This window comes from Ogataea parapolymorpha, chromosome VI (assembly GCF_000187245.1).
Source record: "Ogataea parapolymorpha DL-1 chromosome VI, whole genome shotgun sequence".
Taxonomy (NCBI): domain Eukaryota; kingdom Fungi; phylum Ascomycota; class Pichiomycetes; order Pichiales; family Pichiaceae; genus Ogataea; species Ogataea parapolymorpha.
In genome coordinates, this window is record NC_027861.1 from 1,103,100 (window position 1) to 1,127,308 (window position 24,209).

Genomic DNA, 24,209 nt, shown 5'->3' on the forward strand with positions numbered 1-24,209 from the left:
ATCGAAACTTTATCGATTCAGGGTAATTCGGCTCTTGTATTCCTGTTTCCTGATTTGGATGCTGCAAAAGTATATATTTGAGTATCAGAGTCCCATGGTACCTTCACCTAAAATGCCACCCAAGTATAACTTTTTCAGGGGACACCCTTCTCCATACTTGCTGCCAACAAAAGAGGTGCTGGAGGCCACGACGAAAGTATATAACCGTGTCATAGAGAATGAAAACTGCTACGACGACGTTTTCAACAGGCATCCATTGCAATATGGTCTTGGACTGGGAAACGAGGAGGTGAGACAGGCTATAGCGGACTGGAATAACCGCTGCTTCGAGATGGATGTGCGCTCTGAGGCAAATTGCATCAACCTGAGTAATGGTGCCAGTTATGGAGTTATGAATATTCTTGCCCAGACCACTTCGCCGCACAACGGTATAACCAGGAGAGCATTTTTGGTTACCCCCACATATTTCCTTATCAATTCGACCTTCATCGATGCCGGTTTTGGGGGCAAGCTAACGGGTATTGAGGAGCTTTCCGATGGCCAGCTGGACTTGGACGAGTTTGCCAGCAAGCTGCAGTACTATGACTCGCTTGAAGAAATAAAGCCACCAAGACCAGAAGATTTGGAAGCCATCCAGCATCCATCAAAAGTGCAAAAAAAGGTTTACAGATACGTTCTATATTTGACTCCCACCTTTTCAAACCCAAGAGGAGGCACTCTGACGCTCGCTACAAGACACAAACTAATTGAGTTGGCAAGAAAACACGATGTCTTGATTATTTGCGACGACGTGTACGATCTTCTCAGTTATAAGAGTGATAAATTGGTTCCTCGTCTTGTCTACTGCGACAAGCAGACTTTGACCGACACTCAAGCGTACGGCAACACCGTCTCCAACGCAACTTTCTCAAAACTGGCCGGCCCGGGGCTTCGTGTTGGTTGGCAGGAAACCGTGTCGCCAAAGTTGGTAACACAGATACACTATGGTGGAGCAAATATCTCCGGTGGAGCTCCGTCTCACACAAACAGCGTTATAATCGGTGAAATGGTGAAGACGGGGGCAATGGATAATATTGTCAACAATCTTTGCGAAGTTTACTCAGAGAGGGCGCTGGCTTTGAAAGAGGCTGTTGAGAAATACATGCCAAGGGGCACCAGATTGGATGGTGGCGATGGTGGCTACTTTGTTTGGATAACTTTACCGGATGGTTATGACTGCCGAGTTATATGTGAAATGGCAGCTAAACAGGGACTCATTCTGGCCAATGGAGACCACTTTGAAGTTGTGGGAGACTCTCGTGGATGGGGGGCACAGGCAGCACGTCTATCCATCAGTTTCTTATCCAAGACCACCATAGTGGAGGGCATCAAACTCTGGGGTAATATTTGTAAGACCTATAACCAGCTATAAAGGTAGCAGATCTATACCGGCCGCAAACCATGTTTTTCCAGCCAGTATTTCATCCAATGACTCTCCGCTGGACCAGACAGCGTTCGCTAGGTTGACAACCATGGAGAAGCTGGAAGAATTGAAAACTCCTTCGATTCCTTTCAGATAAGTTATGAAATCTTTGTGTTCGCAGGCAATCTGCATAACTGGCCATATCATGTGTGCCACCAATGGCAACGATTTGTCGAGCGAAGAGTACACGTCTGCGAATTCCCATCCAATGTGCTCTATAATAGACTGGTGTTCCTTATGTGGTCTCACGGTGCTTAGGAGCTTGGTCAATATAGCCAATGACCAGCATTGTGCAATTTTGAGTCTCATCAGGTAATAGCCCTTGTCGGAATATTTGCTTGCCTTTGGCGGTTGCAAGCTATAGGAAACGTACATTCTGTAATCAGATAACTCTGTGCGCAGCTCGCAATACAATTTTTTGATTTCCGTGCCCAGGAGCTTGTTGTGCTTTATCCCATTGCGAAGATGGCATAACTTTGACATGCACACAAATAACTGCCCCGGACACCCAGACTGTTCCTCTATGTCCCTATCCAAGTTATACCAGCGAGGATTACAGTATGGTGTGCGACAATCCGGTGAAACAAGAGCAGATACTGTGTCCCACCAGGCCATGCTTACACAAAGAGTCTTGTTGGCCTGGCCAAGTTCCTGTGCTATGTTGAATGTGCTATGTTCTACCAGCTGGGAAAATAACTTGAAAAACACTCTAGATAACCCAGAACGGCCATTCTCGAGGATACCATATAGTACCTGAACGTATAGCATGAAGCACACGAAGAAAACCGATTTTTTGGAGCTGAGGATGTTTGTGGATGCGTCATTGGGTTGGAAGTTGCTGTTCATGAGAGAGTTATGGATGTTATTGTCCTGTATGAAGCGTAGAAGATAATCGAGGGTATTGTTGATATTCAGGGCGCCTTTCTCCAGTAGCTTGCGTTTTGCGTCGGTGTCGTTGACCCAGCCGGCAAGATGCAACGCTCCGAGAGATACAAAGCAACTCCGGACGATATTTTTGTCGCAGTACTGAATAGCAGCGCCTGGCCACAATGGAGTATAACTTGAAGATACTGATGGCAGTAACCGGGTGAAAAAATGCTTCACGATCGTCACATCATCGGTACAGCTTGAGGGACTTCCGTATAAATCTAGCGATCTATAAATTTGGTCCAGTAGATAGTTTCCTTGACTATCCATAACTTGTGATAACTCAGGTAACGGAGACTCCTGCCGCGACGGAGGCTCCATGATCTGTTTCAACTTTGTGTAGAAATAGTCTTGGTCGTTTTCAAACTTACGCATTGCAGTCACCATTTCCGCATCCCTGGACCTTTTTGCTCTAGACAAATGTGGAGTTATAGTTGTGCCCCCATCTGGTTTTTGGAATAACTCAGTTTCGGGAATCATTTCTGCAAGAATACGAGGCTTGGGTACCGGAACAGTTTGTGGCAGCCGCTCCCCTGAAAGTAGCGTGGGCGAAGAAGACAGGTATGTGTCTTTCGAGGCTGAACTCTCCACATACTCCATGGGGGACATAAGGTATTGCCTATTTGGAGTCATGAAAAGCTTTTATTTTGTAAATTGATGCTGAATTTTCATTGCAGACTGTTATCTCTGAAAATCGTTATCTTTGGCTATCACAGGCGGCGGCCGCCGTGGTTTTTAAATGATAAATTTGCTTTTGAGAAATAACCACCTGGGGTCTATGAGTCTACCTTGCACACCCTCTACACTGTGCTCTGCCTCGCAGGCGTAGTTTGAAGATCCTCGAAAATATACTAGATTCGGAAAATATATGCATGAAAAATAGATAACAAAAATAACTCCCCGTTTATGTCTACGGGAGAGGGCCATGGGAGTTACAAACGGCGGAAAAAAGAGTCCAGAGCATGTACAAGTTGCCGAAAGCGAAGGGTAAAGTGTAATTTTGAGATCCCGTGTAGTCGCTGCATAGATCGCAACCGAGCAAGCCTGTGCACTCGAGAGCCGGACGCGGAAATCGAGCAGGTAGATCAAGAGTTAGACGTTTTGCAGGAAAACCAAATACTCAAGGACAAGGTAGTTGAGCTAGAGGAACTGATTTTGCAGGCCAGAAACCACCAAGACAGCGATGAAAGCCCACAGGACCTTGAATTCGAGCCAATCGAGGATAATAATTGGAGTTATTACGTTCACGCAATCGCCTCTACCAAACAGATGTGTCTAGGATGGTTGAGTGAGGAAACAGGTCTAGCTGACACTGAGGATTGGCTGCTGGCAGATTACGAGGACCCGACCGTGGAAAATGAGGATGTGTGGTGCTACCACTACGAAAAGGTCAAAGGCCTACAAAAGCACGTTTCGGACAAAATACTCCAGGAAGCACGTAATGTTTCATTTTTGTATAACGTGATAGACTGGAATCAGTTTTGGACGGAATATAACAAACACTGGGAAACTGAGACAGAGCGACATATTGCACCATTCTACTCCAAAGACAAATGGAAGTATCTCTTTATGTGCCAATATTACTTGTTATTATGCATTGGGTTATACTACTCGGATGACTGTCTCCAGCAAGAAATTGGGTACTCTAGCGAGGAGTGGGAGTTATTCCCCAAGGTGTTTTTTTCGTGTGCTTTCCAGTGTTTGATGCGTGGACGGATTCTCACCTACCCCGATGTGATGTCTGTGCAGTGCTTCTGTCTTTTGCGATTATGTTCTCCAATGCTGGGCGGTTATAACTTGCAGAATTGTTTGCTGGAAGTCATGTGCTACCACGCACGGCTGCTGGATCTCGACAAGTTATCTGCCTCAGACGACAGTACCAAAATTTTGTGTTGGTGGTCGCTGGTTATCATCGACTGGCACGACTCGGATTTTCGCTACTCCTCCATCCAACTGAATAGCTTTTCTACGCCACTGCCTTGCAAATATGCACTAGATAAGAGGATCAACGAGCATAGCTACTACCATTTTTTCAACGCGCGGGTTGCGCTTATCAAGAAACGGTATTACTATAACCCATCCCCATCGCTAGACCAACTTATAACTGCAGAGGCAGAGCTTCACGAGCTCGAGATGGAGCAGGCATCCGACCTGGAGCAATTTTCTTCTAGCATGCCGTGCTCGCTACAAATCAAATTTCTTATCAAATTCATTTTGCTGTACGAGAAACTCACCATCTGTTGCAAGATCGCCTCCTGTATATCCAAGTCTGAGTGGCTCCAAAAATACCACCGCCGTTCCTTTGCACATGCCGACCAGATCGTCCGGATCTACCTGTCTCCCGATACCCCGACAGCATACAGAAAGCCGTGGTTCCTGGCCGATATGACGGTGTCGGCAATGGTATTTCTCCTGGTGGACGCATTTCTCAACGAGCACGCCATTTGTACACAGGAAAAAGCTGTTGGGGTGGCCCGGCAGCTTGTTGCCGTGCTGACCTCTTTTTCGCAGCTAATGCGACCAGCTTTGCGTGGGGCACAGGTTATTGAGAGATTGGTTGATTTTTTAATTCGCGACGCTAGCGGAATAGCCAGAGATATTGCCGAGTCTAGCTCGTCTCCTGTTCATTATGGCGGCCTCTTAGAGAGTCCTTGGCACGAGCTGTCACATACGTTTAGCGAAAGCCCTTCGGCTCGCGATTACAAATCACCGGCTTAAGTTGCCAACACCGAAGGATCTGGCTGCTACCATGACTAAAGTCCGCAAATTCCTCGGAGTTAAATCCGTGTCATCAACATAAAACAGACATCTAAGTCTTCTTCGCCCACTACTCGATGTCTGACACCTATAAAGCCATTGTTTGCCATGAGTATGGCCAGCCTCTCACCATTAACGAATATGAGCTCCCAAATCCGGTGTCCGGAACCGTTGTCGTCAAAGTGCTGTCGGCTTCTATAATCAAAAGGATCAAAGAGCTCATCGCGGTCAAAGACCCTATTTTCAACACTCCCCTACCATTCGTGCCCGGAAACTACGGCATCGGACGCATCCACTCTGTGGGGGCCGGTAGCCACTTGAAACCCGGACAGTTGGTTTATCTGGACTCGGTGGTGTTCTCACGAGAAACCCAAGCAGAGCTCATCATTAAGGGCAGTTTCGGAGGAGCCACGCCAGCCTCCAAAGAGCTGGCCAAGCTTAAGTACAAGAGAGATGGTTATCTGCAGCAGTACGCACTTGTGGACATTGATAACTGCTACCCAATCAATGAGGCCTTCGTTGGGGAGCACAGCATCCATCACCTAAATAACCTGGCTTTTGCACTTGTTCCGTACGCTGGACTGCGCTCTGTTGGCTTGAAGGCGGGCGAGACGGTAATAATTGCTCCGTCCACGGGTAAATTCAGTGGCGCCGCCGTTGCCGTTGCTTCAGCCATGGGCGCAACAGTTATTGCGGTGGGGAGAAACCAGCAGGTCCTAAAACGGCTTGAGAATAATCTACCAAATGTGCACCCAGTGACTCTGACCGGCGACAAAGACACCGATGCGGCTGCTCTGGCCAAGTTCGGCCCTGCCAACGTGTTCCTGGACCTAAATCCGTCTGGTGTTCCGTCAAACCCGTACTTCGAGTCCTGCCTCAACGCTTTGGCCTACGAGGGCAGAGTCGTCATCCAGGGCAACCTGTCCCAACCACTGACTATCAGCCCATTCAACTTCAGATTTAAAAATCTCACCGTCCGGTCAAAGACGATGTACACCAGAGACGAGGCCAAGGACCTGATCAGGCTGGCCGAATCGGGCGCGCTCAAATATTGGGCAATGCACCGCATCCAACAGTTTGCCTTTGAAGAGTTTGAGAAGGCATTCAGTGCGGCAGAGACCGCCACTAGCTGGGACGACCTGGTTGTGCTGGACTTGGCTTAAGACGCAAGGTTACATAATCATATGCACAGAAAAAAGTCGCGGCGACTGCCGTATATTGAAGATAACATATTTACGCGATGTAGAACCAGATTCTCTCCATAAAGTTCTTTGGCTTTGGCGGCACGTATTCGGCGGCCTCCTTCTCGATCTGCTCAAGGCCAGAAATACAGTCGATCTCCTCCGGTGGAGCGAAGAACTGGAAGTTTCTGAACCACAGCATATGTCCCACATAGAGGGCAACCACAATAGGCAGCGTGATGTATGCGGCGAAAAAGTCGGCCACATTGAAGTCGAAAAACACACCGTAACCATTGGTGATGGTGATGACAATAAAGAAGCCGGCGCTCAGGTAGGCACCTGCTTTTTGTAACGGTGGTCTGAACACGATTCTGTCGTCGAGGCCGTGGTACGAAATGGCCTTTCTGAAGCGGAGGTATGTGAGCGAAACGAAAATCCACGAGATAAAGCCGGAAATCGTGCAGATGTTGGTGAGCCAGGTGAACACCTTGGCGGACGAGTTGGAGCAGTTGAGGAAAGCGAGCAGGGCAATGGCTCCTGTAAGGGCGACCGAGTAGATTGGCACACCGTTTCTGGTGCAGCGGGCGAAAATGGCCGGCACTTCTCCGTTGCAGGCCATCGAGTGCAAGCTTCTAGTGGCGGCGAAAAATTGCGAGTTACCGCACGAGTATGCCGAAGTGAGGATGGCGGCATTGACGATGTGGTTGAGCACCTTGATACCGGCGTTCTGGATACCGATCACGTATGGCGAGCCGGCAGCAGTGCTGGCTCCCGAGTTGACGGCGTCCATGAGCCGAGGGTCGTTCGAGCCAACAATCACTCCGACAACGATCACTCCAACGACATAGAAAAAGGCGAGTCTGTAGATGAATCTCTTGCAGGCTTTTGGCAGATTCGATCTTGGGGCCTCGGCCTCGGCAGCACAGGCGGTGATCAGCTCCGGGCTGAGAACGAAAGCAAACGCACTCTTGACGATTCCGGTCCAGCACGCAAGGAATTTGCCGGTGTTTCCTGGAACAAGGTGCTCGACAAAGGCTCCTGGGTGTTTCCAGTAGTGGAAACCGAGCACGCCGTCAGATGCAGGTGCTCCGCCGAAGAAAATGACAATTCCAACAATAATAAGACCGATGATGGTGATAATCTTGATGGAGGAGATCCAGAACTCGACCTCGCCGAAGAATTTCACCGCGCAGAAATTGAGCGCCACGCACGAGACCCAGAAGATGGAAATAAAGATGGCCACGTTGGCATCGGTCCAGTACTGGATCACAAAGGCGGCGGCAGTCATTTCGGAAGGCGCAATCAGTGCCTGGGCGTAATAAAGGTTCAGGCCGGCAGCAAATGCAAACGACTTGTTGCCCGTGTAGCGCTCACACAGAGCGTGCATCGTGGACTGGCCGGAAACGGGGATATACGAAACCATTTCGCCGAGCTGGTTCATGATGCACCAGACGAAGAAAGACAGAATCAGGTAGCCGACCAACAGGCCTGCGGGTCCGCACGACGACAGCGTCGAGCCGGTACCGACAAAGATACCCGTTCCGATGGCTCCTCCGAGCGCGATCAGTTGGACGTGTCTGCTCTTGAGACCACGGTGGACCTCGGTGAGCTGCTCTTTCTCGGACACCACCTCCTCGGTGAAGAGGTAATTGGACTTGCTAACCACAGGACTGGTTTTTTCCGGGAGTTCAGACATTGGTTGGTTGTCAAAAGGAAAGCGAAACGGTGGTATATATGCCTTTTGATCAAGGACATATAAAATGCGCTGCAGAGATAAGACCTGCAGATAAGAGCTTCGTGGCTGATAACAACTACGGCATTTAACGAATCTGTCATGCCTGGCGTGCAGCCGTCGACGCTGCGCAAATTTTTTCTGTGCCAAACTTTGGGAAGTCTCAGCGACGGGGGCTTATCAGGAGCGAGCTTTGCATCGCGCCATTGCCCAAAATTAGCCGCGTAGAAAATTATTACATATGCGTGGCTTTTTTGGACCCTAGAGATAAGCCCTGTACCGCGAGCGGGTGCCGCATTTACGGCAGGGCCGTACGGTTTGGTGATCAGGGTTTGTGCGGTGCAGCCAAGCAAGAACGCCACAGAGGGCTCTGGGGAAGGCTCCGTGGTCGTACCACTCGACTACACCTCGCACCTACATTTTATTCGAGGAAGTAAATCTTATCTTTAAAGAGTCCATAAAAAAGCAAAATTATTAGCAACGGGCCACCAGGGCTTTTGTTCAGTTTTTCTCCGTGTCGAGTCTCTCGAGCTGCGTGACCTCGGTGATCGTGTCGTCCAGATGGTAGTGCACCTCGCCGTCGAATTTTTTGTCGATCTCCTCCAGTGTCAGGCCCTTGACCTCGACAAACGTCCACCAGATAATCACCGCCTGTGCAAGATTGTACACACCGTTGATCATGTAGTATTTCCAAGAGATGTGGTCGAGCGCAATCGGAATCACGTACTGGTTGAAGAAGCCGAATCCGAACGTGACAACCTGCGAGAAGGCCATACCCTTCGTCCGGATACTGTAATTGACAATTTCCACGGGATACGACACGCACAGCGGCGTGTAGCTGAAAGAATAAGTGCCGCTGAACAGGAACACCATGAAAATTAGGGCGTTGGTGGCGTTGACGTTGGTTCCGTCCGAGTAGTACTTCTGAACTGCTCCCATAATGAACAAACACACACCCATGAGCACTGTGGACCACAGCAGGATGAACACACGGCCAAGACCCTCGGTCAAATACGAGCCTGCGGAGGCAAAGAACAGGTTCGAGATCTGCAGACCGAGATTCAGCACGATTTGCCGTCTCGTCGACGTGTAGCCGGCATTTTCCAGGAACAGGCCCAAATAAGTGCCCACGATATTACTTCCGGTCAGCTGCGAGGCCACACCCATCCAGAAAATGATCCACAGTCTCCAGCGGTTGCCCCTGGTCTGCAGCATGGTCATCCAGCCGATCTTGTTCTCCTTCTCGTAGCGCAAGACCTGCTTGATTTCCTCAAACTCGAGGGCCACAAGCGGCGTCTCCTCGCCATTGCCGTGGTAATTTTTCAGAATTTGTAAGGCCTCGCTTTCGCGGTCGGTGTACACGAGGAACCGCGGAGTCTCTGGAATGAACGCCAGCAGCGGCAGACACAGCACAGATGGCGCGATCTGCCACAGCGAGATGCCTCTCCAAGCCCAGCTGGATTTTTCCGTGTAAGTGCCGAGCGAGATACCCGTGGTGATTATTGCCGCTAAGTACCAGCTGGCCATGTAAAGGCCGGCAAAGAAACCGCGGTGCTGCGGTTTGACCATCTCGGCGACATACGTTGGGGCGCTGACCGCGTTGATGGTGACGGCCACACCGATGATAATCCGGCCGACGATGAACATGGCTCTGTTGCGGGCACCGGTCTGCAAACCCACGCCCAAAAACGTCAGCACAGCAGCGATAAACATGCCCCCTTTGCGCCCCACGCGGCGAATATCAATCAGCTGAGCAGCAAAAAAACCTCCGACAACAGACCCGATGTTGATGGCGGCGGAGAAAAGCCCCTCCATGCTGGAGTCCAGGTTGAAAAACTCCAGATACTGGTCGATCATGTTAAGGTTGGTCATCATACTCTGGTCCACACCCATGGTGCAGCCGTTGATGATGGCGCACGCGAGTGCGATGGCCATGAGCTTGGCACTATTGACGTTCTTGGTGCCCATTATCTTTGACATATTTATTGTTAAAAAAAACCAAGCAATGAAAAATGATGCGATAAAATTTTTTTCACGGGAATTAAAAAAAAGATGGCCGTCGGTATCTCCGTCGGATAGCCAGCCATACGGGATTTACGAGATTTTAGCCTGCTAAACATTTATCTCTGTTTTTATGAGAAAGGTTGTAATCGACTGCGACCCGGGCATCGACGACGCCAGCGCGCTGCTGCTGGCGCTCGCGCCGGGAAACTTGGACGTCAGGGCCATCACCACCGTGTCGGGCAACCTTAGGGCCAGCTCCTGCACCCAAAACCTCAAGAAAGTGCTATCCATGATCAACCGGCTGGACGTGCCCATCGGACAAGGTCCTGAAAAGCCTCTCGTGCGCAAATACCCGCGCGACCCGTTCTCGCATGGGTCCGACGGCCTGGGCGACCTGGGCATGCCAGAGCTGTCCACAGAGCCGTGGGACGCTACCGGGAACAGCGTCGCTGTGGCGAGCGACCTGATCGTTGACACCGTTAATAAGCATGCGGGCAACATCAGCATCGTTTGCCTGGGCCCGCTGACGAACCTGGCGCTTGCCCTGATCAAGGACCCGGAGTTGCCCCGGAAAGTGGAGAAAGTGATCATTATCGGGGGCTCGTTTGGATTCTCGCCGTCGGAGGCCCTGCACGCGACGGGCGACAACCCGGTGAGCGAGTGGAACATCTACGTGGACCCGGAGGCAGCAGAACTTGTGTGGGGGGCCAAGTTCAACCTGACTGCCATTGGCATGGACATATTCTGTCAGCCTTGCATCGCGATGACGCAGAAGTACCAGGACAAGCTGGCCAAGTCGAAGTCTCCGGCGGCGACATTTGTGCTTGGCGTGCTTGCGTGGCTCAGACGCCGCGGCTTCGGCGACTACTGCGCCCTTATAGACTCGCTGGCGGTGGCATACGCCATCGACGAGTCCATCATGAAAACCGAGAAAGTCGACTGTCTGGTGGAGACCAAGTCGGACATCGCGCTCGGCCAGATCGTGGTGGACCGCCGCAAAAACTTCAAGTGGCAGGACCTGCCCCAAATCGACGCCGTGGCCAGTGTGGACGGTGAAAAATATCTCGCCATATTGACCGACGGTTTTACCAAATATTAAAAATTCTGTACTCGTATGAAAAAGAGCTCACCAAACAGGACGCCCAAGTTCCACGTGCGGCGCGCCGCGCTCGCCTGCTCGCAGTGCCGCCGCTCCAAAACACGTTGCCACTACCTCAACAACGGCCAGACGTGTTTCCGGTGCACCAATCTGGGCATACGGTGCTCGCTTGCCGACGTCAACTTGACAGACTCGCTCATCTCGCAAAACACGGTTTCCTCGACGGAAAACGCCTCCATCTCTCAGAAACTCGACGAGGTGCTCAGCAAGGTCGATTTACTGCTGGGCGTGCGCCGAGCCGCCGAGATGGTCGACCAGGAGCTCGACAACCAGCCCGAGGCGTCAAACCTGCTTGACAAGCTGTATTTCGACGTTACGCCGTTCCGGGACGTACGCCGCGCCGGCGATATGACACAGATCCCCTTCAACAAGGAATTGGCCCACGGGATCTGGCCGCTCGTGCTCCCGCACCCCAACGACGCCGACGTCGTCGCCAGCGGCCTGCTGTCCGAGTCGCTCGCCAACGAGCTCGTGCGGCTCGCTATCGACTTCTACGGCTTCTGGGGCGGCATCTACGCGGTGCCCCACAACTACGTCAACGAGCTGCGCACGCAGTGTCCGCTGCTGCTCGCCGTGCTGTGTCTGCTAGGATTACGCTTCTATCGCGGGCTTTTGCCCCAGAACATGGACGTTCTTGCGCGCTCGCTGCTCCACACGATCCAGCGGCTGCTCTCGGCGTCGATCCTCGTCGTCCCGCAAACAAAGTACCAAATCCAGGCGTTTCTGCTAATTGCGCTTTTTTCCATCTCGCTGTCGTACCAGGCTTTTTATTTCGACGGCTGGTTTCTGTCCGGCTACGCACTGCTGCACTACATCACGCGCGAAATGGACCTGAACCTGCTATCGGACCGGTTTAAGATGCACCCGGACCGCATCGAGAGTTTCCGGCTCTGGAACCAGCTCGCGCTCACGCATCTGTGCTACTGCATACTGTCAGGCCGGCCGTGTTTGATCGACACTTTGCGGCTCGACCAGTGCCGGAACATTCTGGATATCCCGTCTGCCTCGAGCTTCGATGGCCGCATCGTCAGCCAACTCTCCATTTTGCTCACACTGTACAACGCGTTGCAGTTCAAGGAGCCGCTCGAAACATCGCTCAAGGACCTCAAATCGTCGTTCAACGACTGGAAACATCTTCTCGAGCAGGACACCGTCGGGCCGGTAATCGTGATCACCTACCGCTTCTCCAAGGTGATGCTGTACCGCAGAGCGTATCTGACGACGCTGGACCCGAAATTGATCCAGGATTTGGATAACGAGTGCGAGAAATTAATTAATATTTTCAAGGACACGGATATCATGCTGCTGGTCAAGAGCAGCGACCTGATCAAGTTCTTCATGATGTTTGCCGCGCTGAACCTCGCGCAGCACGGCAAGAACGGCCCCGTGCTGGCGACAACCGAGATCTGCCGCGCTTTCGAGCACAAAATGGTGTACTACAACCAGTTTGCGTCGATCTATCGGCGGCTGCTAGAGTCGGTTGTGCGGTCCTATGCTCAACCGTGATATTTATTCCCTTTGCTCCGCGGGCAAGAATTCGCTAATACATCCAACTTTAAACGATCGTCGCTAATGGTCCGTTATACGATCCACGGCTACAACATTCAGACGTACGTGCATTAGCTAATTAATTATTTTTTTATATTTCGGACTTGATGGTAACCCGTCTCTCGTGCATCGCGTGCAAACAGCGAAAAACCAGGTGCGACAAGATCCACCCCACATGCTCGACCTGCGCAAGGCGCGGCGTGCCCTGCAAGTACCCGTCCACCTTCAGAAACGTCCCGATCCGCACGCCAGGGCTCGCGAACTCCGTCTCGACTAACTCGCTCTCGGAACGCTACTACGGCATCACGTCCGCTAATCGCGTGGTTGAGGTGGCCGGGAGCCAACTGCCGAGCCGTGAACAGCCGATGAAAGAGGAATACCTCGATTTTCCGCTGCTCTTCGACGACAAGACCAAAACGCAGCACTTCATAACCCAGGGTCTGCGGCTGTACGCCGAAACGGCCGAGTTTTGCTCGCACGAGCAGTTTCTGGACATTTACGAGCTCACGCACAACGTCGACCTGTTCCTCGAAACGCTCTCGTTCCCGTGCCGCACACTGTGCCAGCTGCTCGGCGTGCTGCTCGTTGGGGCCCGCTACAACCCACACTGCACACCCGAGACCTACGGCGTGCTCCACCGCGAGTTCTCGCGCGTCGGGCTTTTCACGGAGGACTGCATGGAGCTGATCCAGGCCCGCCTGCTGTTGCTCGAGCACTACGTGTACTCGCTCAAGATGGAGTCCACGTGGTCGCTGCTGTTCAGCATCGTGTGCGCCGCGTACGCTCTGGGGTATCACGTGCGCGAAACGGGCAACCACGCCGACGAGCGCAAATTTGTGCTCTGGCGCACCATCGTCTTCTACGACTGCCTCATCGGGTCCACGAACGGCCGCCCGAACGCCACGTCGTGTCTTCTGGACCCGGCCTCGTCCATGCTGTGCGACTTGATCCACCTCTACCGCGACACCAACCGCGCGTTCCAGGCCTACGGAAAAGACCCGGCGCTCTACGAGGCCCAGATTCTGCCGCTGGACAGCCGCATGTCCGCCGTGCTCGACCGCAAAACCGACACAGACCCGCTCCTCCTTCGCAGCTACCGCCTCCTGATCCTCACCAACCAGATCAAACTCCACTACCCGTTCTTACGTAAGCACAGATATTCGCAGTACCAGCTGAACGGGCTGCTGTGCGCGTTTTCGTACGAGTTTGTGGATTTTGTGCGGTTTGCCACGGAGAATGCGCCCGTGTCCTACGTTAAGTTGCGCGAGTCGTTCCCGTTCGTGTCCTGCCATACGTACCAGACCCTGGCGATTGTGATTGCCTGTATTAAAAAAGACCTACATGTTCTGGAGCCGCGGCTGTTCCAGTCGTTCCTGCTGATGAGCGAGCGGCTGCATGCGTTCGCCGACTTCCTGGACACGGACGAGCCGCTCAAACAGATTTTGGGCACGCTGCACGAGCTTGCAGGGCCGCAGAGCCAGCACTCTGTCGCGCCGCTACCGATCGAAAACCACTCCAGCTTCGTCCACGATGACCCGTTTTTCTTCCAGATGTTCTATGCCAAGGAGGGGTGACTATGCGTCGGGGGTTTTTTCTCTCGTTCTGTGGCCTCGTATATACACCGCAAGACAGCACAGCCAGCCCACAGAGGCCACCACGATCAGCACGTAGCCGCAGATGCGGAATTTTTCGTCCGTCTTGGCGCCGTTGCCCAGCACCGACGTGACCACCGCAAAACACAGACTCACGCCAACCTGGCCAAATGTCTGCAGCACGCCCGACACAAGCCCGCGCACGTCGGGGTCCGCTGCGCCGATCAGCACGCTCAGGGAATGCGGGAAGAAAAAGCTGCTGCCCGCGGACGAGAGCGCCTGCATGGGCACAATCCACCGCCAGTAGAAGTGGCTGTGGCTACTGTCCCATGTGGCACAGAATGCTGTCGAGGCCACGATCCCCGAGTAGCCCAGCATGAACGAGGCGTATGGCGGCAGAATATCGTTTTTCACGGACAGCAGCGTCGTCACGGCCACCATGCCGATCAGGTTTGGGGCCAGCTTGACTGCGGATAATATCGGCGAGTTTTGCTCCACGTACTGGAAATACTCCGCGCACAGCGAGATGATTGCAAACAGCGTGCAGTAATTCGTGAAAACGGCCACCAGAACACACACCGGCACCAGTGTCGTCAGCAGCGACTTGGGCATGAGCGGTATTGTCTGCTTGAAATGCCGGCCGCTTTCTTGGACGCGCACCAAAATGCTCGTGTTCCAGAAAAAGAACACCACGTACAGAATTCCTCCCACCAGCAACGGGAGATACGTTTTCGGCGAGTTCCACACCTCACCGGCCTCCGTGAAGCCGACCACAACGAGCGTGGTAGCGCTGATCAGCAGTAACGAGCCCACGGCGTCCAGATTGGCCACTTTCTCGCCCGTAGGCGGTATATTCTTGATGAAGAAGAAACCCAGCACAGCGTCCACAAACATCACGCCGCCGGTCAGATAGTAGATGCCTTTATACCCCACAGACGTCAGATCAAACGCTCCGCCCACTATATAGCCCACGCCAAACGAGAGACTGAACCCAGCGGCCAGAACAGAGAAGCGGGAGCCCAGTTTTTCGGGCGGAAACGAGCGCGCGACAATCGCGTAGCCGGACGGCACGATAGCAGCGGCAGCAACTCCTTGCAGCGTTCTAAACACTATCAGTGCCGTCAGGCTGTCCACAGCACCGCAAAGTAGCGAAAAGAGCGCAAACAAAACAGAGCTCCAGATGTATAAGTTAGCGTGGCCAATGATGTCTCCAATGCGGCCCGAAACTGCGATGAACCCCGAGAACGCCACAGCGTACGCAGACAAAATCCACGACGCGTTGGAGTACGTGGTGTCGAAATGGCGTTGTATTTCGGACATGCTCGAAATGGTAGCTGTCACGTTGACCAGGTCAAAAGCGCAGCCGACCAGCACGATAAGCAGCACAAAGTCGCTTTTTTGGTGTTCCACGTGGCGTGCAGTTTTCATAAACTTCGTCACTGAATTTTGAATGCTCATCGAGGACAGACTGCTGATGCCATCATCTTATATACACTGTTAAGAACTTTTTCACTCAGCTGGATTTAATGTGAAGTTAATAATCAACAAGTCCGAAGTCCGAAATCGGTGTTCGGTGTTGGGGTTGCAGCTTGATCAGTAGAACGGTACAGAGGCGCCGTCGCCACGTGGGTCGCTGCCTCCAGCATACACAAGCTTGTCCGCGCTCTGCTCGCGCCGAATCACCTGGCCCCGACCGCAAAGCGTCCGTTTTTCGTTCCGTAGCACGATAATATCGTGCCCCAATCTTCGGAGCTGACTAATATTTTCCTCGGGCACTCCTTCCTCGATGTTTACTGTGGTAACTTGAGCGCTCACAGGCCCATTAGATCCCAGCCCCAAGTCCGTGTGCTTGTAATCCTTGTGAGGTGTCATGCAAAACCGAGGTGCGTCCAGAGCCTGCTGCGGATCCATCCCAAAGAGCACCATGTTCAAGTACACCTGGACGTGGGCCTGCGGCTGGTTGAAACCGCCCATAATGCCAAAACTGGCATACAGCTCCTCCCGCGATCCGGCAGGCGTGGTTATCATGCTAGGAATGATTGTGTGGTACGTTCTCTTGCTGCCGGCGAGACAATTTTTCGACTCCGGATTCAGACTGAAGTTATCTCCGCGGTTCTGCAGGATAAAGCCGTGCCCAGGAACCACAATCGCACTGCCAAAATGGCTGTAGATAGAATTTATGAACGAGAACGCGTTGCCGTCGCTGTCGGTGACCGTAAAATAGACGGTATCGGACCGCATCGCCGGGTCGGGAACACCGTGCTTAATCGTCCGGTTATCCAGCACCGAGTCTTTGGAAAACTGTGCAGTGCGCTGCTTGAAAAAAGAAGGGTGCAATAGGTCCTTGAGTTGGCCAGCAAGATCGACCCCCGTGACGCGCCGATAATGCTCGTAGTCGTGGACGTGCTCGTCCGAGTCTTTGAACGCAAGCTTGAGACACTCGATCACCACATGCAGGTACTCGGCCGAGTTATGCTGCATGGCGCGCAAATCTATAACTCCGTCTTTGTCCAGCTGGCTAATATAACCCAGTGCCAGCAGGGCGATAATGCCCGACCCGTTGGGTGGAATCTCCCAGATCTTGTGGCCCAGCACAGGAACGCAAATGGGCTCCACAAACAGCGTCTCGTGCGCGGCCAGATCCGCTGTCGTCATCACGTGGTCACGTGACTGTAGCTCACGCACAATGGCTTCTGCGACGGGGCCCTCGTAGAAGCCACGTTTGCCCTGGTGGGCTATGCGACGCAGCGTGGCAGCAAACAGTGTGTTGGTGAGCAGCTGGCCCTTGTGTGGGGCCGTGAAGTTTTCGTTTGGCAGGAAAATACGGAGGTCTTCGTCGTGTTTGTTAAGTCTTTGCAATCTCGACTCCTCCTCGAGCCACATATCGGCACACACTTGGGAAATAACAAAGCCGTTTTCGGCCAGGTCGATGGCTGGCGCAAGGATCTCGGCCAGCGAGACTTTACCGCTGCCCCAGCGCTCCACGGCGTCGCACCAGCCGGCCACAAGTCCCGGCACCTGGACAGCATAGACGGAGTCTTTTTTTAGACGCATCGTGGACAATATGTGGTCAGGGTGGTATTCCCGCAGCCAGTCGATGCTCAAAGCCGCTGCCGAGCGGCCTGTTGCGTTCATGCCGGACACTTTACCTGCTTTTGCGTCGTAAAACAGTCCGAACGCGTCGCCGCCAACTCCTGTCGACATTGGCTCGACGAGACACAGCACGGCGGCCACGGCGACGCAGGCGTCCACGCAATTGCCGCCTGCGCGGAGGATTTTTAGGCCAGCTTCGTTGGCAAGCGGCTGGGACGAGGAAACAATTCCCCGTGGAGAGTAAACAGTGGACCGTCTGGAATTGAATTGCATTGATAAGATAAAAAATTACTAATTTAATAAATTAATCTGTAACAGAAACACTTTATTGATCTGCTCAATATTAACAAAACTACAAAACGTGTCCCTTGTTTTTCTTGACATCGACGTTGTAGTTCTTCCAGATGGCGATCGATGGGAAGGCAAGCACGAGAATACAGGTGGCTGCGATGGCACCGTTTCTCTGGCTCTGTCCCCAGGCGTAGTTGATGGCGTCTCTGACTGCGGAGCCAACAGGATAGGACATTTGGGTCTTGACACCGCCCATGTATATTTTGAGCGCGTTAGGAACCTCAGAGGCAGGCAACTTTTTGACCAATGCGTTATAGAAAGTGTTGTCGTAGATGGCAGCAGCAACAGCGTAGCCAATAGATCCACCCACAGAGCCAAACAGAGAGAGGATCGACAGCATCATTGGCACACCCTCCTGGTCTGAGGCGGCCATAACTGCCATGTCACGGCCAATAACGCACATACCACCGCCGAAGGCAATGAAGATCTGGCACATGACGATGTAGCCGATGTTGGAGTCCTGGCCACGGAAGCGGATCATAAGACCGGCGCCGAGGAACAGCAATGGCAGACCAAAGCACAAACAAGCGTATTTGAAATGTTTGGTGAGACGCACGTAGATACCAAAGAGCGGAGACCAAAAGCACGAACCGACGTTGTAAATCTCGGTCATATAACCGGCGTCCTTGACGCTCAAGTTATAAACCACAATGATGAAACTGTAGTAGTAGAGGTCCCAGCAGTAGAAACTGAAGTTGCTGAGCGCAGCGAGTGCACAGGAGCCCAAAATGGTTCTGTTTCTGAACAGCTCGTATCTGATGAAGTGCGTTCTGGCAAACCATTTTTCCCAGATAGCAAACACAGGGAACAATAGCACACCAACTATGATCATCACAATGAACGCAGCCGACTTGTAAGTGGCTTTTCCGTGGGTGTGGAGCGAGAATGGGAGCAGGAACAGTGTGAAGGCAGCCATGAGAATTAATGCTCCCACGATGTCGAATTCGTGGAAATAGTGCACGAGCGACTGCCATTTGGTTCTTCCTGAGTCACGTTTCTTAAGAACGCCCATCTTGATGGCCTTCAACTGGTAGAATTTGAACACAAACACCAGAGGGAAAAACACACACGGCATCACAATGGCAAAGATACCGTATCCCCATCTCCAGGTTGCAACGTCGAGAATCGACTGAGCAGCAAGCGGACCGGTGAAAGCGGTGCAGATGAACGGAGTGGAAGCAAATGCGAATGCGAAAGCTCTGTTTCTGAGGCCACATGTGTCGGCAAGGAACACATCCATGATCAGGTAGATGGCATCATAACCGATCCAGAACAGAACATAACCGGCAGCGTAGGCATGTGCGTTGTTGCATGCAGCAAGAATAACCAGGCCCAGCAGGTAGACACACACAAACACAAAAAAACCCTCAGCACGGCCCCAGATGTTCAGAATCTTACCGATAGGCAGCTTCAACACTCCTCCCACAATGGTTGCCAGGATTCCGGCAGTGCTGATTTCGGGAGCTTTGGCGAAATCGGCATATGCGTACGGCATCATGGTGGTTCCAATAGTCTGTTGCAACGCAAGCATGAAGAAACACACCCAGATCCACGCATAGGTAGTGTACACGGCCCAATTTGGCCAGACCATGGTGGCGGCCTCTATGGCTTGCAAACCCTCTGGGGCGTCAGAGCTGATAACGCTCGACCCGTCGACCACCTCGCGGGCTTCTTTATTTTTTTCCGGCTCCGAAAGAAAGGTTTCCGGCTCCTCGTTGGAGCCCAGGATGGCTTCTGAAAGCGCTTCCTCTGTCTTTCTGTTTCTCAGTTTCTGAAAAACACTCATGGTGATGAAATCGGTGATGGAATAGATAAAACGGCCCGGAAAGCTGCTTTTTATTTATAGCCAGAGAAAAATTCCAGGGACTTTTTTGTGCATAATAAAAATAACATGCATAAAAGCTGCTTCTTCCAAAGGGGAAGTGAAGAAAAACTTGGCGCCCCTGCTAGGCGCACTATTGTTTGGTCAAATAAGTTTGCAACGTAAGGCTGATGGCCTTCACAAGAACCAAGAAAGGCTTAGTTTTGTGAGTGCATATAGCTCCAAGCCATGGGCTTCCCGGTTTGTCGGCCACTTTCGTTCTTCGTTCCCCAATAGCCGACTTAGTACCCGAGCTACATAATATACTCCGCTAACACCGTACAGCCAATAATGTTTCGGCAAATGGGATTTATGCAGGCTCTGATCAATTACTGCCCTGTGTCTATTATATTCAATGACAATGCCTCACGAAGGGTTAAATGTTGGCCAGTTCTCTCGAAATGCTGCAAACATCTGGCCTTGAGAAGCTTTGTATTCTTTCTCAGTGCAATCTCCAACTCTGTCCATTCCTTAGGCAAGGGTCCATTATCAGATGCCATTCTGATGTCCTTCATAAGCAGATCCATATACTCGATATCGTCCGGATATAGTAAATCGTGGAAGGCCGGCAGGTTGCCACGCAGGCCTAGCAATTGGCGTTCTTGGCTGGCCATTTCCGCAAAGCTTGGCAAAAATATTTTACCTTGCAGGATTTTAGCCAACCAGATCCCCTGAATCTCCGCAACGTGAAACGGCAGCACGTACCGCGAAATCGCAATAAATGCCAGTCCCGGATGCTCGTAGCTCCAGCAGTGGCGATACAGCCCGTGAATTCTGCTTCCGTCTGTAATGAGAGGTTTTTCGGACCTGTTTATTTCGGCAAAAAATGGCAGCGACCGCAGAAATCCGGTAGCAAAAATTATGCATCCAACATTTTCCAACCTTCGACCGTCAACAAAAAAGACAGAGGCCGTCTCCGGGTCCAGATGGCTGATGTCTGGCATCTCAATCACCAAGTCGCTGGTGCCGCCCGGCACACGGCTTGCTGAGCGCGCGCTTTTGTATATGTTTCTGCCAGTGTATCTCGCAAATTGGTAGCAAATGTCAATCCCCGAGGCAGAGTTGCCAATCACCAGGATGTTTCCCTCGAGGCCAGCCAATTCGCGAGGACTACGGAATGTCTTGGAGTGGAGGATTGTGTTAGGGAACTTTTCGTGCCACTGCCTGAGCCCCTTGAGCTCCGGAATCAATGGCAAGTCGTAAACTCCCGTGGCCACCATCACAGCGTCGTACTCCTCCACTGTATCGGGCACGCTGTCGGACTCCTTAAATCCGCCCGCAGTGGCATCGCACACGGTTCGCGACCGCACTATCCATTTTTGTCCGCGCCGCACCTCCACAATTCTTGTATTGAACCGGTAATGTTGCCTTAGATCTTCCCCGTATCTGCTGATGTAATCAAGAACCACAGATCTGTGAGGAAAAAGAGGAGTCGACTCGGGGAATTTGTAGTCTCTGAACTCCATCAGCGGGTATGGCGTGTTTGTCTCGAGTGCGTCGTACACGGCGTTTGGCCAGACGTAGCCGTTTTCCGTTTTTATGGGGTTAACCACGGCCAGCGGGTCCACGGACGGGATACTGAGATTCTGGTCGGCGAGCTCGTTGTAGTTCCAGATCCCGCCAAACGAGGGTCTTTGTTCAAACCCTACAACCTTTTCAAACCCGCCTTCTTCAAGAAAAGCCCGCACAGTGGCCAATCCGCACGCCCCGCCGCCAATTACACAGACGGACTTACACATGTGGAATTTTATGAAAAATAAAAATAAAAATTAAAATTAAATAATTCAATTAATAAAATATTCCTATGGCAGTCATCAATCAGCCATCTTCGCAGATCAGACTCACCAACGTTTCGTTGGTGAGAATGAAAAAGGGCAAGAAGCGGTTTGAAATAGCATGCTACCAGAATAAGGTCCAGGACTACCGCGCCGGTGTCGAGAAGGACCTGGACGAGGTTCTTCAGATTCCGCAGGTGTTTATAAACGTCTCGAAGGGACAGGTGGCTTCGAATGACGACCTCAAGAAAGCGTTCGGATCCACCAACACAGACGAGATTATCTTGGAGATTCTGAAGAAAGGAGAAATCCAGCTAAGTGAGAAAGAGCGGTCGGCGCAGAACGAGAAATTGCACAACGAGATCCTAACCATCATCTCTACAAAATGCATTAATCCAAAAACCAAGAAACGATACCCGCCAACCATGATCGACAAGGCTCTTAAGGAACTCAAGTTCAACTCAGTGAATGCGAAGAACGCCAAAGCCAAAGCTTTGGAAGCAATTAAACTACTAGTGGAAAAACAGATAATTCCTATCTCCAGAGCTCACATGAAGCTCAGAATCTCTCTCAACAGCAAAGAATACACAAAGATAGAGACAGAGCTCAAAAAGATAATAGCTACCGTGCAAGACGAGGAGAAAGTGGACTCAGAAACAGAAATCGTGTGTCTGATCGAGCCCGAGTACTACAAAGAGCTCACCGAGCTAGTCAAGTCGAGAAAGGGGTCTGTTGAAGTTTTAGACATGGCTGTCATCGCCGAGGGAGAGCAGAATTTGTAATTATTAGTTTACATAGTGGCTAGGAAATTCAGAAGAGGTTTTCCTAACACCTCTATGAGATCGTCCGACCAGAGGACGTCTAGATGGCTGTAATGTTTGACTTTGGTGTAGTTGAATCGGCCGCGCATTTCGGGCTCATTGAGTTCCAGATGTCGCACGAAAAGATTGCCGTCCACCAGTCTATCTTGTTCTCCAATCACCAGGAACAGGGGCGGCGTCTTCCTTGAGAACCACTCCCGCTCTTTTTTCAGAATCGACTCGCCCATCTGGAAACCCTGTCCGTGGTACTTACTGAGCCACCATTTCATCAATTTCGCCGAAATGTACACCGGAGAAAAGATAAAATGGTACGGTCTCAGGCTTCTGTCCCAGAGATAGTCGGTCCAATCGAACAGGAAGCTGAACATTGCGTAACTCAGAAACCCAAACATTGGCGTGGTGACAATGATTCTGCGAAGAGCCATCATGATCGGCATGAACGAGTTGATTCCGAAAAACGAGTCGTAGAGCCAGTTGGGCAGCAATTTGATAAAACGGATAAATCCCTTGGAGTTCAACAACGAACCGCCAAAAATCGCAGGCGCCAAGAGCACGCACTTTGAGATCTTGTCCTCGTATCCCATTTCGAACTCGCTCGACAGCAGCATGACTATCTGGGCAGTTCCCTGGGAATGGCCGATCAGCGTGACTTTCGACTTGCCCGTGGAGTGGAGGATCTCATCTATCATGCAGGGGACGTCGTAGCGCGTCATTTCGGTGAGATCCCAGTCCCACATCTTGGGGTCGTTTGGGTTGAGAGACGTGTGCTGGGGATGGAATCCGCATCGATTGTTGCCGAGCCACACATCGTAGCCGTTTCTGATCAGCAGATAACTCAGGCTTTTGTAGCCGCTCGTGACAAACGAGCCGGACGACTGGAGCAGTCCATGGAGCAGCAGAACGGGCGGTCCGCTGGGCGGCACGTTGGGATCGACTATTCGTTGGAGCGTGATCACAAAGCCATCTTTAGTGATGATGCGGTACTCAAACAGCTCCAGCCCCATGAGCTGGACATAGTAGCGCAAATGCGGACTTCTTTTTGGGGATTCTATGGAATACGCGCGCTTTTTGGAGGATGTGTACTTGTGTTCCTTTTTGATATGGAGTTTGTAAACATTGGACACAACAGCGAAAAACATGAGCACGCCGAGAAAGAAGAAACAGCACACGTACGACACGGTTATGGACACATAACCGAGCAGGATGTTGTGTTTTTTGCTCTCCAGCGGCTCCGGCTCTTGCTCGTTAGCAAGAAGAGATCGCGAGGGCATAAAAAAAATTACACAGCCCAGGAAGAAAATAAATAAATTAATTATACTTTTGTTTTTCTCAACCATGTTTTCAACCTCGTATCGCGAAAAGACAGTACAGCTGGACGGTCACGAGGTGAAGTGTAGCGTGCTCGATTTTGCCGACAAACAGATCATCTCTCTGTCGCGGGACGGAGAGCTGGACGTGACGTACGATCTGCAGACTCGTCCCCTCGCGGTGGAAGGGTCGGGAACACAGGTGCCTACAGTGCTGATTGGAGGCAACCTCAAGACCCAAGTTCTGGCAGGCCAGATAGGCCAGAGCATCTCCAAGAATACTATACTCAACACCAGTGGGAAATTCTTCGCCAAATCTGAGCCTGCAGACGAGGACCATGAGCTGCTTGTTGAATTGGTGGCATTGGTCAAGACGGTGCTGCAGTCGCAGCCAGCATAGAAGTTTCGACGCCTCTGAGCGTAAACGGCAATTGCTGCCGCTTAAGTCCGCATAAACATGGACATAACTTTCTTAGGCCGATGTGCACATGTAGGGAGCAGCTTATGCTAAACCGAGGTCCGAGTCCGTATTGTTTTTTTTCTCGGAATTAGCAATTGTCTCAATTTGTAATCCTAAACTCGCTCATTTCACGGGTTTAAAAAATATATTTCCAGGGTGCAAACATATAAATTTAGACA

General features: G+C 51.7%; 16 protein-coding genes across 16 annotated transcripts; 8 read left to right on the forward strand and 8 right to left on the reverse strand.

The window, feature by feature from the left end:
* Nucleotides 1-94: 94 nt before the first annotated feature.
* Nucleotides 95-1,411, forward strand: HPODL_01754 (uncharacterized protein; the record flags this gene model as incomplete). The annotated part of the gene is made up of 1 exon (XM_014078273.1): nt 95-1,411. The coding sequence occupies one exon, from the start codon at nt 95-97 to the stop codon at nt 1,409-1,411; it is 1,317 nt and encodes a 438-aa protein (XP_013933748.1).
* On the reverse strand, nt 1,406-3,022 carry HPODL_01755 (uncharacterized protein; the record flags this gene model as incomplete). Its single annotated transcript, XM_014078274.1, has 1 exon — nt 1,406-3,022. The coding sequence occupies one exon, from the start codon at nt 3,020-3,022 to the stop codon at nt 1,406-1,408; it is 1,617 nt and encodes a 538-aa protein (XP_013933749.1).
* A 411-nt stretch (nt 3,023-3,433) lies between these two features.
* Nucleotides 3,434-5,107, forward strand: HPODL_01756 (uncharacterized protein; the record flags this gene model as incomplete). Its single annotated transcript, XM_014078275.1, has 1 exon — nt 3,434-5,107. The coding sequence occupies one exon, from the start codon at nt 3,434-3,436 to the stop codon at nt 5,105-5,107; it is 1,674 nt and encodes a 557-aa protein (XP_013933750.1).
* Nucleotides 5,108-5,223: 116 nt separating this feature from the next.
* HPODL_01757 (uncharacterized protein) lies at nt 5,224-6,309 on the forward strand (the record flags this gene model as incomplete). Its single annotated transcript, XM_014078276.1, has 1 exon — nt 5,224-6,309. The coding sequence occupies one exon, from the start codon at nt 5,224-5,226 to the stop codon at nt 6,307-6,309; it is 1,086 nt and encodes a 361-aa protein (XP_013933751.1).
* Nucleotides 6,310-6,379: 70 nt separating this feature from the next.
* HPODL_01758 (proline-specific permease put4) lies at nt 6,380-8,023 on the reverse strand (the record flags this gene model as incomplete). The annotated part of the gene is made up of 1 exon (XM_014078277.1): nt 6,380-8,023. One exon carries the CDS (start codon nt 8,021-8,023, stop codon nt 6,380-6,382), a length of 1,644 nt encoding a protein of 547 aa, XP_013933752.1.
* Nucleotides 8,024-8,560: 537 nt separating this feature from the next.
* On the reverse strand, nt 8,561-10,039 carry HPODL_01759 (Lactose permease; the record flags this gene model as incomplete). Its single annotated transcript, XM_014078278.1, has 1 exon — nt 8,561-10,039. One exon carries the CDS (start codon nt 10,037-10,039, stop codon nt 8,561-8,563), a length of 1,479 nt encoding a protein of 492 aa, XP_013933753.1.
* Nucleotides 10,040-10,193: 154 nt separating this feature from the next.
* Nucleotides 10,194-11,162, forward strand: HPODL_01760 (cytidine/uridine-specific hydrolase; the record flags this gene model as incomplete). Its single annotated transcript, XM_014078279.1, has 1 exon — nt 10,194-11,162. The coding sequence occupies one exon, from the start codon at nt 10,194-10,196 to the stop codon at nt 11,160-11,162; it is 969 nt and encodes a 322-aa protein (XP_013933754.1).
* Nucleotides 11,163-11,312: 150 nt separating this feature from the next.
* HPODL_05309 (uncharacterized protein) lies at nt 11,313-12,728 on the forward strand (the record flags this gene model as incomplete). Its single annotated transcript, XM_014078280.1, has 1 exon — nt 11,313-12,728. One exon carries the CDS (start codon nt 11,313-11,315, stop codon nt 12,726-12,728), a length of 1,416 nt encoding a protein of 471 aa, XP_013933755.1.
* Nucleotides 12,729-13,135: 407 nt separating this feature from the next.
* On the forward strand, nt 13,136-14,344 carry HPODL_05310 (uncharacterized protein; the record flags this gene model as incomplete). Its single annotated transcript, XM_014078281.1, has 1 exon — nt 13,136-14,344. One exon carries the CDS (start codon nt 13,136-13,138, stop codon nt 14,342-14,344), a length of 1,209 nt encoding a protein of 402 aa, XP_013933756.1.
* On the reverse strand, nt 14,345-15,790 carry HPODL_01761 (uncharacterized protein; the record flags this gene model as incomplete). The annotated part of the gene is made up of 1 exon (XM_014078282.1): nt 14,345-15,790. The coding sequence occupies one exon, from the start codon at nt 15,788-15,790 to the stop codon at nt 14,345-14,347; it is 1,446 nt and encodes a 481-aa protein (XP_013933757.1).
* A 165-nt stretch (nt 15,791-15,955) lies between these two features.
* Nucleotides 15,956-17,728, reverse strand: HPODL_01762 (Gamma-glutamyltransferase; the record flags this gene model as incomplete). Its single annotated transcript, XM_014078283.1, has 1 exon — nt 15,956-17,728. The coding sequence occupies one exon, from the start codon at nt 17,726-17,728 to the stop codon at nt 15,956-15,958; it is 1,773 nt and encodes a 590-aa protein (XP_013933758.1).
* Nucleotides 17,729-17,807: 79 nt separating this feature from the next.
* Nucleotides 17,808-19,592, reverse strand: HPODL_01763 (siderochrome-iron transporter; the record flags this gene model as incomplete). Its single annotated transcript, XM_014078284.1, has 1 exon — nt 17,808-19,592. One exon carries the CDS (start codon nt 19,590-19,592, stop codon nt 17,808-17,810), a length of 1,785 nt encoding a protein of 594 aa, XP_013933759.1.
* Nucleotides 19,593-19,996: 404 nt separating this feature from the next.
* Nucleotides 19,997-21,406, reverse strand: HPODL_01764 (flavin-containing monooxygenase; the record flags this gene model as incomplete). Its single annotated transcript, XM_014078285.1, has 1 exon — nt 19,997-21,406. The coding sequence occupies one exon, from the start codon at nt 21,404-21,406 to the stop codon at nt 19,997-19,999; it is 1,410 nt and encodes a 469-aa protein (XP_013933760.1).
* A 65-nt stretch (nt 21,407-21,471) lies between these two features.
* Nucleotides 21,472-22,224, forward strand: HPODL_01765 (Ribosome maturation protein SDO1; the record flags this gene model as incomplete). Its single annotated transcript, XM_014078286.1, has 1 exon — nt 21,472-22,224. One exon carries the CDS (start codon nt 21,472-21,474, stop codon nt 22,222-22,224), a length of 753 nt encoding a protein of 250 aa, XP_013933761.1.
* An 8-nt stretch (nt 22,225-22,232) lies between these two features.
* On the reverse strand, nt 22,233-23,534 carry HPODL_01766 (Steryl ester hydrolase, catalyzes steryl ester hydrolysis at the plasma membrane; the record flags this gene model as incomplete). The annotated part of the gene is made up of 1 exon (XM_014078287.1): nt 22,233-23,534. The coding sequence occupies one exon, from the start codon at nt 23,532-23,534 to the stop codon at nt 22,233-22,235; it is 1,302 nt and encodes a 433-aa protein (XP_013933762.1).
* A 64-nt stretch (nt 23,535-23,598) lies between these two features.
* Nucleotides 23,599-23,970, forward strand: HPODL_01767 (uncharacterized protein; the record flags this gene model as incomplete). The annotated part of the gene is made up of 1 exon (XM_014078288.1): nt 23,599-23,970. The coding sequence occupies one exon, from the start codon at nt 23,599-23,601 to the stop codon at nt 23,968-23,970; it is 372 nt and encodes a 123-aa protein (XP_013933763.1).
* Nucleotides 23,971-24,209: the final 239 nt, after the last annotated feature.